The sequence below is a fragment of the Nicotiana sylvestris genome, chromosome 2 (assembly GCF_000393655.2).
Source record: "Nicotiana sylvestris chromosome 2, ASM39365v2, whole genome shotgun sequence".
Lineage (NCBI taxonomy): Eukaryota > Viridiplantae > Streptophyta > Magnoliopsida > Solanales > Solanaceae > Nicotiana > Nicotiana sylvestris.
The window spans coordinates 10,841,327-10,859,456 of NC_091058.1; the positions used below are offsets into that span (position 1 = coordinate 10,841,327).

Here is an 18,130-nt window from a genome sequence, read left to right on the forward strand (position 1 = left end):
CTGGCCCCCCTTTGTTACTCTCTCTCTCCTAGTATTGATATAAAACACTTTCATTACCCATCGGTCCTTAACCAGTGTACCCCATCTTTTGAATATTCTGTGGAATAATCCTTTAAAATGGCTAAGTGTCGAACTACCCGTACGAGCCTCATGAGTGCTCGACTCCAGCCATAGCCGGACTGCTTGCCGGTGTGTTGCTTCTTAAACGTGACTTCGGGTTGACCGACCCCAATCCATTCTCCCTTAAGTAGACTTCTTTTGATCAGATTCTGACCTATAGAGGAAGTTATTCGGGACATTTATTTAAGATTGCATTCTTATTTAACAAGCGGTATTGGCTAACTTTCAAACCCTGAAACGACTAACGAGTCCGTTACGGAACAGAATCTTACGGCGTCGTTTGTAATTTCACTATCCGATACTACACGACGTTGGATGAGATGCCTGGCGTCTGATGAAAAGAGAGCGCACAAATGGAAGAAAAAAGGAGATATAATTGAGACGTTCCCATATTTGTAAACGTCAAACGTGGGTAGGGCTTCACAGGCAACAGTCGTTTTCGAGGGAGATAACATAACAAAAGAGAAGGGAGAAGAAGCTCTTGAGGTCATTTCCGTCTTTTCATAACTTTCTCCTCTTTCTCTCCGATCTCGCTACCATTGCGATTTATGTTGATAACATGATAACCGATTTATGTTGATTGTAAGTACTTTTGTTCATTTCCTTTTTAATCTATTTAATTGAGTTTGTACGCGTTGGATTGGATCTAGTACTTTCTTTCTATGCTATTGAAATTTGATTTATTAGCTCAACTGAATGTGAATTCGTAGCGTTTTAATGTGGAATCAATTGAATTTCAAATATCCTATTATGGTATAGTTGAGAGAATCTTATAGTGCTAGCAACAACAACAACATACCCTTTATATTCCCACAAGTTGGGTTGGGAATGCTAGTATGCACACAGTTTTTACCCCTACCTTGTGAAGGTAGAGAGTCTGTTTCCGAAAGACCCTCGGCTCAATACAACAAAAGACTCTTATAGTGCTACTGGGTTCTTATTATCTGTACTTCTTGATTGTGTTGATCACTTTAATCTGAGACCAAACTATGTACAATTCCCATGGTGTGCGCAGTCAAAAAAAAAAAAAGTGCTTCTATGAGTGGAAAATGGGAATTGTTTTTGTCATAATGGTCAATGAGTGAGAGGAACTATGAGGTTTCGGGTTTAAATCTCAGTGGAGACAAAACACTAGGTGATTTTTTCCATTTGTCTTAGCCTTGTCTTAGCATTAGTGGACAGAGTTACCCAATAATTGTGCTAGTGGGAGGTAGGAGGTAGGAGGTACCTGGTGGAATTAGTTGGGTTACGTGTAAGCTAAGCCAGATAAATCTTTATAAAAAATAATTCTAGCGCTGTTTGAACTCTGTATCCAAGTCGGTGAGAAGCCTATTTTCTCTCAGGGCCTATTCGTATTGCTTTCTCTTATCTATCATATCAAGGAACTATGCCTCAATCCAAAACTAGTTAGGATCAGTTATACAAATCCTCTATATCCATTCTACTCTTTTTAGGATTCAATATTTATAGAATTATAGGACTCACTATATTAGGAATTAGGATGGTTGCCAACCTACTGCAATCATTCTCCTTTATCCAGGCTTGGGATCAGATATACTTTTTTGTAGCCAACATAGACAGTTTCTGTTATTTATTTTATAGTATGCTTTTTCAAAACCGTATTACAGCATGTGATGGCAAATTAGCGTACATCTGCTGTTAAGAACTTATACCTACATATTCTGTATTTCTATAATTAGTTTGGTACACAACATCTCATGTGAATTTTAACCCGCCGGGTTACAGCAATTTAACCCGTTTCTGACCTGCTACCGATTTTAGCGGGTCATTTTGGGTTTAACCCATTATGACCCGTTATCTATTTTATTAATAACCCAACCTGATCAGTTCTGGGTTGGGTTGGGCGAGTTGGGCCTATTTTTGCCACCCCTAGTACTAGGTACCATAATAGAAAAGAAAAGGAGGGATATGTTTGTGTTGCGTAAACGATGAGTCTTTGTGCTCCCTTTGCTCCCTTCTCTTGGCTCCAATATTTTGTAGCTTCTCATTTTTGTTTATGGCTTGACCTGACAGGAAGTGTTTTTGGAAGTCTTGGAATATTAAGCTCCTCAATATCAACCTTAGACCACCACTATGTGGAACTTTGCATCCAATTGTGTAGCTGGGAATATAGGGCTAAAGAATGACTCTCTGAAGCGTACTCAGCATTCAGCAGATTGCTCAGACGATGAAGCTTCTTCAATAACCAGCAGGGAGGAGGGACTTGAGTGCCCAATATGCTGGGAATCCTTTAACATTGTTGAAAACGTACCCTATGTTCTATGGTGCGGCCATACACTTTGTAAAAACTGCATCCTAGGACTACAATGGGCTGTTGTGAAGTTCCCTACTTTGCCGCTCCAGCTTCCACTGTTTATAGCTTGTCCCTGGTGCAATTTGTTATCCCTTCGTTTGGTTTATAGAGGGACCCTTAAGTTTCCTCGTAAGAACTTCTTTCTTCTCTGGATGCTTGAGAGTATGAATGGTGACAGAACAAAGTCTCATAATTCATCTTGTGGGGATCATCAAACAACAGCCTGGCCATCATGTACAAAATTCCTAGGAAGTACAGCAAGCCAGTCTAGCCGACAGAGGGGACAGTATGTTCATCACCCAGAATCATCAGGCTCGAACCATGATCACAATTACATCAGTGGTTCTCTTGCTATTGAGAGACTTCATTCTTCTCTTCGCAAGTCTCTTGTTTTCTTCGTTCATTTGACAGCCAAGTTTCCTCTGGTGGTTGTATTTCTCCTGATCATCATGTATGCTATACCAGCCAGTGCAGCAATCTTGGCCTTGTACATGCTCATCACCGTTGTGTTTGCTCTCCCATCTTTTCTAATTCTGTACTTTGCATATCCCAGTTTGGATTGGCTGGTTCGAGAAATCTTCACCTGAAATGCTGTTTTTGTTCTCTTGATCTTGTGGGATCAAAACTGTGTTAGAAAGCAGCAATTCTGTTGAGTGCATCTTAATTGAATGCATAATTTGACGACATTTCTGGCATCAGTTCTCGTTGTAAATTCTTTCATGGTGTGAGAGGGAGAAAATGTTTCAAGTCATTTTGGCCAAGAATTATCTCATATCGTAGTTGGGTATGCCATTTGGTAATTGTCAGGTTGTAATTTGTTTCTATAATAGCAACCATTCTCCAATGTCAGAAACAAATTGGTTCTAGACATTGTTAATACAAGTAATTTTGACATGGAGACCGCTGTATTTCCATAGTGTCTGTATCATCGTTCGGGAACTACTGTTTGAAGATCTTGTGCTTGTTCTCTTGTATGTACACTCAAACGGATGCCCAGTAATTATCCTCAGTTACTTTCTGTTATATATCTCACCTTTATGTTTGTATAGAAAACAAATTGCATGATCTTTTCTTGCCTTTGATTTGGACATTGGGAGCCACTGAAAGATCTTCAACTGCATAATCCATGCAGTTTAGCTGGATAGTCATGGAAGCGCGGTGGCTCAACGGTGTTAATCAAGATTAGAAGTAGACAGTTGCTTAGATTTTTCTAACAAGTAACCACAAGCCTTTGATTTGCAAGGTGGGGTGACATGATTCTACTCCTTATATTTATGGTTGAGAATACTGTAATCTTTGTAGCAGTTAAGAATTAAAGTGATATGCATATTACTAAATCATGGTTAAGTGATAAATGTGTATAAAAGACATATTTTTTCTTTATTGATTTGGTATAAATATTTGGTGCAAGTTTTTAGAGTCCAGGAGTTGATTAGCTTGGGAAAAGATACCTTAGAAAACAAAATGCATCATTGGCGAAGCTTTTCAATCCCAAATAAACGCTTAGGCTGATTCCCAGAATAGTAAAATATTCTTACTATGATTAGATCTTGATTTGCCTCACATGTGCTTTACAAGCCGCACGTAATCTTTCTTCCCATTGAGTCTTTTTTTTAATTTGGAAAATGGGACATGATTTTAAGTATGGCTCCCGATAGGGTCCACTAGTCCGGTTAGCTAGTGAGCGGTCCTTTGTGCACACTAAAACTAATACCTTATAAAAGGGAGAAATAATTTTTCTTTTGCCCTCTATTTTACTTCTACGTAATGCGTGCTCTTACCATACGAAAATTGCTTGTGTAATTTCTTAGGTATAACAAAAAATAATTTTGAATATAATCAGAGGTAAAAGAATAAATAGGGATCCTTTCAACAAAATATTTTGATACGTGAAATTCACTCAATCAGTACTGGAATTTTGTTAAAGTGAAGGACAAGTACAAAACGTGTTGCTGACCATAAAATTATAAATCATGACCCGAAAATATGCTGAAAGATAAAACTAAAATATGTTATATAGTAAATTGATAAATTTAGAGTCTTCCTATTAAAAAAAAAAAAGATAAAAGGTCTCTCAGTGTACAATTAAAAGCCAGAGAATTAAATAATTTAAAGCCCGTTTGGATTGGCTTATTTAAAGTGTTTTTAAGCCAAAATCGCTTTTAAGCCATTTTGTAGTGTTTGGATAAAGTAAAAAAAGTGCTTTTAAATATTTATTTATAAGCTAAAATGATTAAAACAAGCAAAAAGCTAGAAATCCTAACTTATAGCTTAAAAGCTATTTTGGCTTAAAAACTACTTAAAATAAGCCCATCCAAACGGGCTCTTAGTACGAGGTAAGAATTTTGTTTGTTCAGTCTATTAGTTTTTTGAAGCTTGTCTCGCATTTCTTTTTTCAAATGTCATAAATCGACATAAAAATTGTAAAATAAAAAATGGTTATTATGTTAAGATTCTGAACTTGCGAGCCATGATTTGTTTTTATGGAAACCCAAATGAATAGTGCCTAATGTCACTAGGAGCAAGTTGGTGAGGGGCTTGAGATCTTGAGAATGGATCAAGAAAATTTTGACGCTCCCAGCCATTCTTAGTAAAGATTGCACGGGGCGCCCTATTTGGTCGCACCCATTTAATCTATACCTATTTTTTAAAAGTTTTAATTTGTACACACTTTTTAAACAACTTCAGCCCCCTTTCTCCTCCTCCTTCTCCTCCTCAAAGTTTTATTTTTTCTTTTTCCAGAAGTAAAGTTCATCCCTATCTGCTTCTTCTTATTTCTCCGGTGAGTCCTATAAATTTTCAATCATTTTTTCTTTTTCGCCGACACCCTCAGTTGTAAAGGTTCTATCTTGGTTTTGCAACTTGAATCTTATGCACAATTTTGATGTGAAAATGGGACAAGAGAAATTTATTATTAATTTTATATTGTTGTTTGGTGAATTGGGTCTGACGGAAATTGGAGATTTCAGTTGTCGATTGAATTGGTAATGTGTTGATGTTTCTTGGTTCCTTTTAATGTTGCTTTATGTTACTTCGTGTGGGTACAACATGCTCCCTAGAGCTCTAGAGCTGAAGTTCGCCAGTTACAAACAAAAAAGTTCATCAGTTACAAAACAAAAACTTCAACTCTAGAGCTGAAGTTCGCCAGTTACAAAAACAAAAACTTCAGCAATTACAAACAAAAACTTCAGCACACTTGATTCAGCATACTTGCTACTTTAGCCCCGTATACTGAAGTTACGCAAAAATATGGGTACGTTTACATTTTTTTTTTACAAAGCGAACACAAATTAAAACGTGACCCAAAAATGCGTATAGATGCAAATGCCCCATCCCTATGCGAACCGGCTATGGAGATTTGAATCTAGCTTTGCGGTTAAGGCTGTCGAGCCTAATGCTGTATTCTGGCCCGGGCCCGGGCCTTAGTGGGCCTAACGAGCCGGGCCTCGCGGTCCCGGGCTTCGTGGTCCTGGGCTCTGGCGGTCCCGGTCTTCATGGGCTCAATGGGTGGAACCGGCCCGTGACGGGCCTAAGCCCACATGGTCCTGTGCTTAACGAGCTGGGCTCGTGGGCTTCGCGGGCCTAGCGGGTTTTTTTTTTAAGGCAATTTCTTGTAGTATCATGGCTATATTAAAAATATATATGTAGTATATATGTAGATCTAATTATTAAAGTGCTTGACGAAAAAGAAAATAACAAAACAATAGTAAAACACTAAATTGTCATGCATAATATATTTTCTTGTAGTATATTATATTGTATCTTATGTATATATATTCTCTTATATATTTTCTTGTAGTATATATATTGTATCTTATGTATATATATTCGCATAATATATTTTCTTGTAGTATATATATTGTATCTTATGTATATATGTTCGCATAATATATAATATATATTGTATATTATGTATATATTTTCGCATAATATATTGTCTTGTAGTATATATATTGTATCTTATGTATATATATTCGCATAATATATTTTCTTGTAGTATATATATTGTATATTATGTATATATTTTCGCATAATATATTGTCTTGTAGTATATATATTGTATCTTATGTATATATATTCGCATAATATATTTTCTTGTAGTATATATATTGTATCTTATGTATATATGTTCGCATAATATATTTTCTTGTAGTATATATATTGTATATTATGTATATATATTCGCATAATATATTGTCTTGTAGTATATATATTGTATATTATGTATATATGTTCGCATAATATATTTTCTTGTAGTATATATATTGTATATTATGTATATATATTCGCATAATATATTGTCTTGTAGTATATATATTGTATCTTATGTACATATATTCGCATAATATATTGCCTTGTAGTATATATATTGTATCTTATGTATATATATTCGCATAATATATTGTCTTGTAGTATATATATTGTATCTTATGTATATATATTCGTATAATATATTTTCTTGTAGTATATATATTGTATCTTATGTATATATATTCGCATAATATATTGTCTTGTAGTATATATATTGTATCTTATGTATATATATTCGCATAATATATTTTCTTGTAGTATATATATTGTATATTATGTATATATTGTAGCTTATAAATAATTCTAAGTATAGACAAAGAAATATTGCGAAAAGAAGCTCATGGGTAGAAGCAATAAATTTTATTACCAAAAATGGCATATCTTTCTTAGTCATCCTTCCCCCAATGGAATGAGCACAACAAGGTACTAATACCACCATTAGAAGGAAAAAAAACTAAGGAAGATGTGCCAAAATACAAGTTACATATTAGTCTATGTATTATCTCTAACAAATCTCATAAATCCTTCAAGGTTCGGAGGAGGTTGCGTTGGTGGTGGTGGAAAAGAAGCTTGTTCATCACCACTTCCGGGCGAAGCCGAATCCTCCGCAAGTTCCGCTATCATTTCTTCATAAGCTTCATCTATCGCCGGTTGTGCTTCTGCAATTCCAAAGTTTCTTCTTTCCGAGCGGATCCAATCTCTAAACAATACTGATTTTTCCAAGCTATCCCTCATAGACGCTCTATGATCACCTATTTGCAGTCTTGCTTGACTGAAAGCGCTCTCTGATGCAACAGTTGAAGCTTGAATTGATAAAATATCCCGAGCCATCCTTGCAAGAACAGGAAAATGTTTTTCCCTTGCCTTCCACCATTCCAAAAGATCAAAAGAGCCGTCTGGATTCTCCTTTTCAAGTCCCTGAGACAAATAAACTTGAAGCTCATTTAGATGTGAAGTTTCATCATAATTTTCACCTTGAGACCCCCTGAACTCCGTCCAAGATTTAAGAGCTTTTAAGCCCGCAACTCTTTTAGACGATTGTGAGCTAGACGAAGTAGGGGTTGGAATAGTTGGCCTAGCATGCTCTAAGGCAAGTTGATAAGCATTATAAACTGTTTGAGCATTAATCTTAATTGAAGCTTTTGCATCTGCAAGTGTCGCAATTTCCTCATTTGAAAGATCTAAAGCCTTATAAATATTTGAATACCAAAAATGAGGACCTCCCAATTTCATTGTAGGATTTAGCATTGCAGCAAGACCATAAATAGGAGGGATAGGAAAAAAATATTTTTTAAACTTTTGTTTCATTTCATTTATAGCAAGTTCATAAATATCCCCACCCTCACTAAATTCAACAAACAAATCAGATAGTGCTGCAATATAAACTAAACAGTTTGAAATAGTAGGATAATATTGCCCAGAAAATGCATTTGTAGCAATTTGAAAATGTTCTAAAAAATCTAAAAGAATTTTAACATTAGTCCAATCTTGAGTGGTAAGCATTTCATCATCATCCTCACCACCTACCCGAGAATTAAACGTTGCATTAATTGGGTTTCTATATTCATATGCTACTACTAAACTTTCGTACATACAATTCCATCTAGTCGGGCAAGGTTTAGGAACCTTTCTTTCTCTAAGGCCATATTCATCACATTTTTTAAAATACTCTCTAAGTCTACTTCTACGGTTTGAATAAAAAAGCCAATTAAGAGCCATTCTAACCTTTTCAATTTCTATGTTTAATATTCGCATACCATCACCGACAATTAAATGATAAATATGACAAATACATCTAACATGGAAAATATTAGTAAATGCAGGATTTAGTGTTGTTGTAAGCATGCCTATAGCACTGGTGTTACTAGAAGCATTATCCATTGAAATTGCCATTATTTTATCGCTAAAGCAAAAATATCTACAAATATCTGCAACAGTGTTAGCTATAAACTTACCTGTGTGACGCGAATTAATTATTCTATATGCAATTATGCGTTTTTGCATTATCCATTCCTCATCTATCCAATGACTTGTAACAGTTAGATAATCACAATCATTACCACTTCTACCAATATCAGTAGTAATAGAAATCCGATTAGGTATATGAGTAAATAAATACCGCAAATATTGTTCATATTCATGTTTGAATTTATAAATATCACTCTTAACTGTTGCGCGAGGCCAACCTTTATAAGTAGGATTAAAAACTCTTCTAATATAATGAACCCAATTAGGATTAGATGCAAAAGTATAAGGTAAGCACATAACAGTAATCATCTTTGCTAATTCTTCACGATCTCTATTTGGATCGTAATATAAAATACCTCCGGTGACAGTGTTAATTCCTGGTTGAACTAGATTTGAACCTGTACTAGGGTTAACCGCAGAATCTACACTTGTCCCCTCTAGTTGCGCTTTCATTTGAAAAAATCTAGCCTTATCTCTAGGGTGTGTTTTTATGTGCCTAGTCAAACTACCCGTGCCGCTACGGTCTCCAGTATATTTATGCACCATTAATTTCCCACAAGTTTTACACTTAGCCTTATTTTGTTCTCTTACTTGAGTAAAAAAATTCCAAACTAATGATGTTTCTAGGCGTTTAGCAGGTTCTCTATTAAAAGTAGGAGTTTCTACAGGTGGGTCGACCGGTGCATCAGTTGGGTTATTAAGAGGACTAGTAGGTGTATCATCTAAATCCGGTGCTTGGGTTTCATCATCATCCTCATTTTCCTCATTATTTTCTAAGATGGTTTCATTAGGATAAAGAGCATTCATAATTTCATCATCTAATCTTTCACCTGGTGCAACATTATGATAAAATTCACTATCGGTAAATTGAAAACAAGGGTGATCACTATCAAGAATTACGGAAGGAGGAGGACGTCTAGGTTGGCGACTACTTTCAACTTGCTTATCTTTTCTAGGTCGGGGAGCCGGGGGAAGGGTAGTTGGTTGGCCACTACTTTCACCGGTTTTATCTTTTCCTTTACCAAACATTTTTTTCAAAGTAAATGCCATATTAATTATAATTATGCAAACTAAACCACACAAAAATATATTCTAAAAACGTAAGAGTTGAAACGAGTTTACCGGATTGCCGAACAACTTCTTGAAAATTGAAAATCGTTGAACACTTGAAAACTTCAATTCAACAACTTCACAATTTTTCACGAAATTTCAACAATAAATTAAGTAATTGTAGTAGAGAGATTGAGAGAGATTGAGAGATATTGAGAGATATTGATGAATTGGTGAATAAAAATGAAAGAATGAGGGGGTATTTATAGTTGAGAAATGGGGAAAAGTGTAATTATATAAAATTTGGGGTTAAAATAAAGTTTGGGGGCCACATAGCCATTTTTTAAACTTAAAAACGGTCATATTTTCAGCCCAAACGGCTAGATTTTAAATATGGCCGTTGGAGAATTTTAAATTTTTTATTTTTTTTAAAAAACAATTAGCCGTTGGGCCCGCCAGGACCGGCCCAGGCCCGCCTGACGGTCCCGGGCTAAACGGTCCCGGTCTCGTGGGCTCATTTTAGAAGACCGACCCGTGACGGGCTTCGGAGGACCACCAAGACCGGCCCACCCAGGACCGGCCCATCAGGCCTACCAGATACTATCTAAATCCTGAGCCCAAAGGGAGCCCAGTATCATGTTACCAATGCCAGCCCAATTCAATGATACAGTGTAATGGCCACGCAGGGATTCAAGGTCGAATCCCTGCAACAACACGATCAACTCATAGGTTTTCAAATTTAATTTTAAACGTACAATTACACCAACAGCCCTTTGAACATATAAAAAATAATAATAAAAAATTGCAACATTGTATAAACATAGATACCACTCAGCTAGAACACCCCTGAAATTAATAAACCAAATTCCATTTTAAGTAATTACACATCCATTATACATAGTAGATCCAAATATATTACGGCAAACTAAGAAGCTCTTACTTAATACATGTTTAATGGAAGGTACATTTAGATCAAACTCACTAAAATACTACAGAGATGGATTGGAATGAATATCATGCAATCCACAGCCATGAAACACATTCACAAGATGTTATTCACATATTAAGAATTGAAACACCACTGAAACAACTAACTATATAATCACATCTCCCCTTTCTAACATGGATTTTATACTTAATCACATTTACAACTTAACTTTGAACATACTCCTTTCAACAATATAAATATAGAAGTTGGCCTACATACTGATCACCAAATGTACTAATTATCCAATCTCATAGATACCTACGACTTTCAAACATTGCCAAACGTTTAACATGACCTTTCATGCACCTTTGATGCTCCACAATGAACTACCCAGCCAATAATACTACAACAGTCCATACTCAGAACGAACAGAAAGAAATATAATAAGATTAAGCTAAACTAAACAGTTTCGAAAGTGCAGAAACATTCGAATAACAAACTGCATTAGTACAAATTTCTATTTAAGGGAACCAATCTTCATATTCATCCATTCTCATACATTGGGAGGTGAGATGAATACCTGGAAATGAGCGTAAAGAGGGGTAAGGTGCAGTAGTAGCATCAATAGGACTCAGCAGTAAAATAAACCAAAGGAAACCAGTTTTTTAGCCAAATTCAGCCCAGTAGAAGGATCAACTGATACTTAGTAATCAAAATGTAGTCAGAACTTGAACCAAACATTTGAAAACCATCACATTCAAATCATTTTAACCTATGATTATTAAGGAATTGTTTCATAAATGAAAAGCCTCAAAATCTCGGAAATTTTAATGGAATAGTAAAAATCTATTTTTTTCCAGTATTTGTCAGATTATCTTCTCCTCTAGTCCTCTCTTTTAGAATGTTCTTCTTTTGAACTCAGTGTGTTGTTTTCTTAAATAGGCAAAATGGGAAATGCCCTTAGGATTCATAGAATGCCCTTTCAACATTTAAAAATTCAATTTCACTCAATTCTTATGGCTTTAAATTATTCAGTAATGAATTGTTATCCCTACCATTATAGAAGCTTCTCAATTAGGTGACTACCCCTTTTTATTAAACAATTCTCAAGTTATCATTACAACCCTGAAACTAACCCTGGAATCAAAGCCAAAATGGGTCAAGTTGACCCAATTCAGAACCCATAAATTTGTAATCCCCATTGAGCACCATCCAGAAACCTATTTCAAACAAAACAAGAAACTTTTACAAAGAAACAAGGGCGAAGGAACAGATGATGACGAACTAAATAATAGAGACTAATGAATTAAACATGCTATTGAATTAATCATGTAATACTGACGGACTAATATGTGAGTCTATAATGAAGAGAAGAAATGCGGATACAACAAAGACTAAAATGAAATTAAAATGACAAACAAAATCATGTAATACCAGTTTAATGAAATAAAATACCTAGCAAAAAATGGCCAGCTTTGAATTTCTTCTTCAAACTCTCGATCTCGACCGAAATAGATCTCAATCACGTGTTCTCAGATGAAAATACATGACTGAGGTCCGTTTTGGTCTTAATCATCACCAAATCTACCGATTCTGGAGTTTTGACAATTTTAGGTCTTATCTTCGATCCAAAATTTGACGAGTTCGGGGAATATTCGAGGAAAAAGAGTCATGGATTTGGAAAGAGGGGCTCGGGTGGTTCTGGGGTGTAAATTTGGGAGTGATTGAGCCATCGGAACCGCCGTAAGGCAATTTCCGATGGGCGGAGGGCGGTGGTGTGAGGCGGTGGAAGACAAGCGTGTCTCTAGGGTATGTGAGAAACAATGAGGGGTAAGGGGTCTGATGGGTTTTGACATATTAAAATTATTGATTCAATCAGGGCCGTTGGATGATTGGAATCCAACGGTTCTGATTGAATCAATACTTAAAACGGGGTCGTTTCGGTTTCATGGGGCCAGACCGGTTCAGGGCGGGTCAGGGACGGGTAACGGGTGAAGCTCTTGACAGTTTGATCATCAAAGATCAACGGCCAGGGTTAGCCGTTACAAAACGACGTTGTTTTGGGTCTAGGCTGAGATGGACCGGTTAGGGGTTTGTATTGGGTTGGGTTAATTGGATTTGGAGTGGGTTTGGACTGATTTTCTTTGGACTTAGAATGTTTTGGCCAGATTGGCCCAAACTGGATTTTCTTCCTTTATTTAATTCAATTTCTTTTCTTCCCCCCTTTTTTTCAAAAAATTAAAACTAAAACCTTAATTAAATTATAAAAACCCAAATTAGATTTAAAAATATTAATTAACTCGAAATAATAATTATCATAAATAATTAAATACTAAATTAAAAGAAAATCACACAATTTGACTAAAAATAAAAAATATGTTATTTTTTGTGAATTTTTATTTTTGTAAAACACCTAATTATTAATTAATTCCAAAAAATGTAAAAATCAAATCTTAAATGAAAATGCTATATTTTTTGTATTTTTAATGCATTAATAAAATTAAATATGCACACAAACATATGCAAACAATCACGAAAATCGCACAATAATTCCTAAAAATAACACATAATTAAGGAAAAGACCTAATTTTGGGAATTCTTTTGGAGTAATTCATATGAGGCAAAAATCACGTGCTCACAGCTGCCACTCTTTTCCCGGAAACACGAAAAGTTTCGTGCAAAGATAAAGTGAGCAGATACGAGCGATTTTTGTCCATTTGAATACTCTGTGGGAAGCATTTTTTGAAAGATTTGACCGAACCTCTGCTTCAAAGGTTTCCTACATATCCTTGGCTATAAAGGAATCAGGTCAATATAGTTCGGGAAATTTCGGTAGCTGGGACTACCATGAAGCTGTGATTTTACTGTTGTTGTTGCTGCTGCTGCTACTGCTTACTGACCTCCTTATTATACCATGACAAAAATAAGGAAGCTAGACTAAAATATGATCTATGCGTTACAAAGATCTATGGTATACTTTTCAAGCTTGATCTTGTGATTCTTGTTGCCTCATTGACTTGTGTTTTCCAACGGAAGTTCCTTTGCTGCCGACTTGAATTGTATTTTTTTTTCGAGATGTTTTCTCTTTCTTCCGGGCGGGCACCTCATTGCTGAACCTTTAAATGTGTTCCTTTGACCATTGTTGCCTATCCACTGTTCTACAGGCGGGTTCCTGATTACTCGAACTTGAATTGCTTCTTCCCTTCGTTCTCCAGGCGGGCTCCTGACTACTTGACATTTGGATTGTATTCCTTTATTCTGCAGGTGGGCTCACTCGAAATATATTTCCTTGTTCTCCAGGTGGGCTCCTGATTGCTGGAATTGAAATGTATTCCCTTGTTCTCCAGGTGGGCTCCTGGTTGTTGAAACTTGAAATGTATTCCCTTGTTCTCCAGGTGGATGCCTGATTGCTGATACTTCAACGGTTGTTCCTTGTTCTCCAGGTGGACGCCTGATTGGTGATACTTCAACTGTTCTTCCTTATTCTCCAGGTGGACGCCTGATTGCTGATACTTCAACTGTTCTTCCTGAAACTGCTTTTCTTTGACTTGTTCTCCCTCGTTCTTCCAGGTGGGTGCTTGATTGCCAATACTTGTGCCAATCTTCCTTTAAACTTGATTTGTTTTCCCTTGTTCTCCAAGTGGCTCCTGATTACTTGATCATGAACTGCTTTTAATCCTTAACACCCGTGTGGTTCTTCCCTGTTCTTCAGACGGGTACCTGACTTTAAAAATAGATTAAACAAAAAGAAAAATTTCTGCCCCAGCTTGGTAACCGGGCGCACATGTAAGTGTTAATTGAATCCTTTTACCAAGCATCTCTAACAATCTGCAAGCTATATCCCATTATCCAGTAGGGTCCTGAAAATTTCTAGTAAAATGCAAGTTTCAAAGCTACATTATATTTTTTAAAGGTATGACTTCAGTTGAATCATGTTATCTAAGACAGTCTTAGAACTACATCCCATTATCTAGGAGGGTCCTGAAATTTCAAATTAAAGCTTATCTTACAAATGGCAGTTTCTACGCTAAACTGTACTCTCTTATAACAACACTTACTTATCTAATGGAATGCTTAAAATTATGTCCCATTATTCAGGTGGGTCCTGAAAACTCTTATGCAAACTTTGAAGCCAACTTATTCCTTTTGGTGCACATTGTCCGGTATTTACTACTTATGTTTGTTTTGGATTTTAACCTAGGTCCCATTTTTCAGGAGGGTCCTGAGAATTCTGCGATCAAACCTGCATGGTACTTGTTTTCCTTACAGGATGCTTCCTGAAGAAAATGCCATCTTTTCCCCTGTTTCAAATCAAATAAAATCTTGTCAGTTTAAAACGTGGCAGTTAGTTGTGGCATTCTTGCTGGGGGTGGTTTCTCTTTGCCATGCTTTGCTTCGTCCGACTGCCTTGAACTGGTCGAAAAGGCCGTTTTGACCTTCTGACTGATCTCTGACTGCAGGATCCCCCAACTGTTATTCTCCCCTCCTGACCTTTCTCCATGAACCCGTACATCTCCCACGACATTACTGAACCATTCCACCGATATAACCTTTGCTTACACCCTATGTCCCACTTTTCATCATATTATATTCGGCATGTTCTAGCCACATTTTGCTTTGTGCAATTTTGAATCTGGTAGTACACTCTGACATTCCTTCTTATTTGTTGAAACAAGGCTAACCTTGGAAGAACTTTAGAGGAGTAAAATTAACAGTAATGAAATGCAACGATTTTGAGAATTAAGAATAAAGAGGAAAATCCAAATTTGGATGACTGTTGGAGATAAGAAAAGAAACTTATCTGAGTGGATTCACTGGCACCAATGATCATGGTATGCATTTTGGATTAATCAGCCCAGTCTATTTAACCAATCTCTTTTCCAATTGTTTTACTTTCTTCTCCAAGATTTCCACAACCCAATTTTACTTTCCGCCAACTTACGGACCTTGTTCGACTTGCAGTGCCCTGAAGGGTTTTCACCGACAAACCTCTCTCATTTGTTTGTTCCTCAATTCCTTGTCGCTTTATGGTGCCCACAAAGGTTTTCACCAATAGGACTCTCTCATTTATTTTCTCTCAACTTTTGTCGCCTCATGGTGCCCATGAGGGTTTTCACCAATAAAACTCTCTCATTTTTTGATTTCTCTTGCTTAAACCGGAGTGTTGCCCCTAATATGAATTCTCTTTACATTGCTTGACTTGGAATCTCTCGAAGACTGATCGGGAGGTCTTTCTTTGGACAACAATGTGGGTCTTGGAATATGCTTGGAAAGAAAAGGGTATAAAACGGGCCCAAAGCAACTTCAAAATGGGTTAGAATTACAACTTTTGGAATCACATTTCTTATTACAATCACAACTTCTGCCCCAGTTTCTTGCTTGGGGATCTTTTGATATTTTATTTTACTATGACCAAGCCGTAAGGCTGCCTACGTATCCTTAATAGGAATCAGGTCAAACGTAGTTCACACCTGAATTTCCTTGTTGTTATACTTTCTCTTTTCACTTCTTTTCTTTTCTCTTTTTCTTTCTTTTCTCTCTTTTTCGTTATTGATTCCAAAAGAGGGGTATGAAAGAAATAAATAAAGATCAAAAGGGGGAACAAAGGGTAAAGTGTTTAGATAGCAGAACAAATTGCCTTCATCATTTCAATCTTTGAAACAATGCCAAGTACAAACAATAAACAATTATAACAAAGAAATCATACATAATATCTCTTGACTGCATCGGAATTGATGGCCATGTCTATGCATTTTCCTTCGATATCTATTAAACATAGAGCACCATTGGACAATACTCTGGTTACAATAAATGGCCCTTGCCAATTCATGCGAACTTGCCTTTTGCTTCAACTTGATGTGGAAGGATACGTTTCAGCACTTGCTGACCCACTTCAAACTTTCGGGGATGCACCCTTTTGTTGTATGCTCTTGCCATTCTCTTTTGATATAACTGGCCATGACATACTGCTGCCAATCTCTTTTCATCAATCAAGTTCAATTGCTCCAAATGGGTTTTGACCCACTCATCATCATCAATCTTAGCCTCAGCAACAATCCGAAGGCAAGGGATTTCAACTTCTGCAGGTATTACTGCTTCAGTGCCATTTACCAACAAATAAGGAGTTGCATCTACTGAAGTACGGACAGTAGTGTGATATCCCAACAACGCAAATAGTAATTTTTTGTGCCATATCCTCGAACATTCTACCATTTTCCGAAGCATCTTCTTTATGTTTTTGTTGGCTGCCTCGACTGCTCCATTCGCCTTGGGACGATATGGGGTAGAATTGTGATGTGTAATCTTAAACTGTTGGCATACCTCTTCCATCAAGTTACTGTTAAGATTATCACCATTATCTGTGATGATCACCTTTGGGATTCCGAATCGACAGATGATATTTGAGTGAACAAAATCGACCACTACTTTCTTGGTCACCGATTTGAAAGTTTTGGCCTCAACCTACTTGTTGAAATAATCAATGGCTACCAGAATGAACCTGTGCCCGTTGGATGCTGCTGGATCAATTAGTCCAATGACATCCATGCCCCAAGCAACGAAGGGCCATGGTGCCAACATTGTGTGCAATTCCGATGGTGGAGAATGAATCAAATCTCCGTGTATCTGGCACTGATGACATTTGCGCACAAAATTGATACAATCTCTCTCCATGGTAAGCCAATAATAACCTGCTCGGAGAATTTTCTTTGCCAGCACATAACTGCTCATATGTGGTCCGCAGACTCCCGAATGTACTTCGGACATGACAGTCATAGCTTGTCTAGCATCTATGCATCTTAATAATCCAAGGTCTGGTGTTCTTTTATACAAAACTCCTCCACTTAAGAAGAATCCACTTGCCAACCATCGAATTGTTCTCTTTTGATCCCCCGTGGCTTACACTAGATATATCCTCATTCTAATGTACTCCTTGATATCGTGGAACCATGGTTCGCCATCAAATTCTTCTTCAATCATGTTACAATAAGCATGCCGATCTCGAACTTAAATATGCAGAGGATCGACATAAGCTTTGTTCGGATGGTGCAAAATTGATGCCAGGGTAGCCAAAGCATCGGCGACCTCATTATAGACCCTTGGAATATGCCTGAACTCCACTGATCGAAATCGTTGACAAAGATCATGCAAACATTGTCGGTACGGTATGAGCTTCAAATCTCGTGTTTCCCATTCTCCTTGAATTTGATGTACCAGAAGATCCGAGTCTCCCAAGACCAAGACTTCATGGATATCCATGTTTGCAGCTAGCCTTAGACCCAAAATACAGGCTTCATACTTAGCCATATTGTTGGTGCAATAAAACCGAAGCTGAGCCGTAACAAGATAGTAATGCCCTGTTTCAGAAATAAGCACAGCTCCTATTCCGACTCCTTTCATGTTGGCAGGCCCATCAAAGAAAAGTTTCCAGCCTGGTTTTT

The 18,130-nt window shown here is 36.8% G+C and overlaps 1 protein-coding gene across 2 annotated transcripts; it reads left to right on the forward strand.

Moving 5' to 3' along the window:
* Positions 1 to 478: 478 nt before the first annotated feature.
* Positions 479 to 3,332, forward strand: LOC104217626 (uncharacterized). 2 transcript variants are annotated; one of them, XM_009767919.2, is made up of 2 exons: positions 479 to 606; positions 2,155 to 3,332. In XM_009767919.2, exon 2 carries the CDS (start codon positions 2,215 to 2,217, stop codon positions 3,019 to 3,021), a length of 807 nt encoding a protein of 268 aa, XP_009766221.1. In that variant the 5' UTR covers positions 479 to 606; positions 2,155 to 2,214; the 3' UTR covers positions 3,022 to 3,332. The 2 variants fall into 2 exon arrangements, with proteins under 2 accessions (XP_009766221.1, XP_009766220.1); XM_009767918.2 differs by having other exon boundaries at positions 575 to 702.
* The last annotated feature ends 14,798 nt before the right edge of the window (positions 3,333 to 18,130 follow it).

Excerpts from the sequence above, each read along its gene's own strand:
- LOC104217626 (XM_009767919.2), top strand. The coding sequence starts at position 2,215 with ATGTGGAACTTTGCATCCAATTGTGTAGCTGGGAATATAGGGCTAAAG.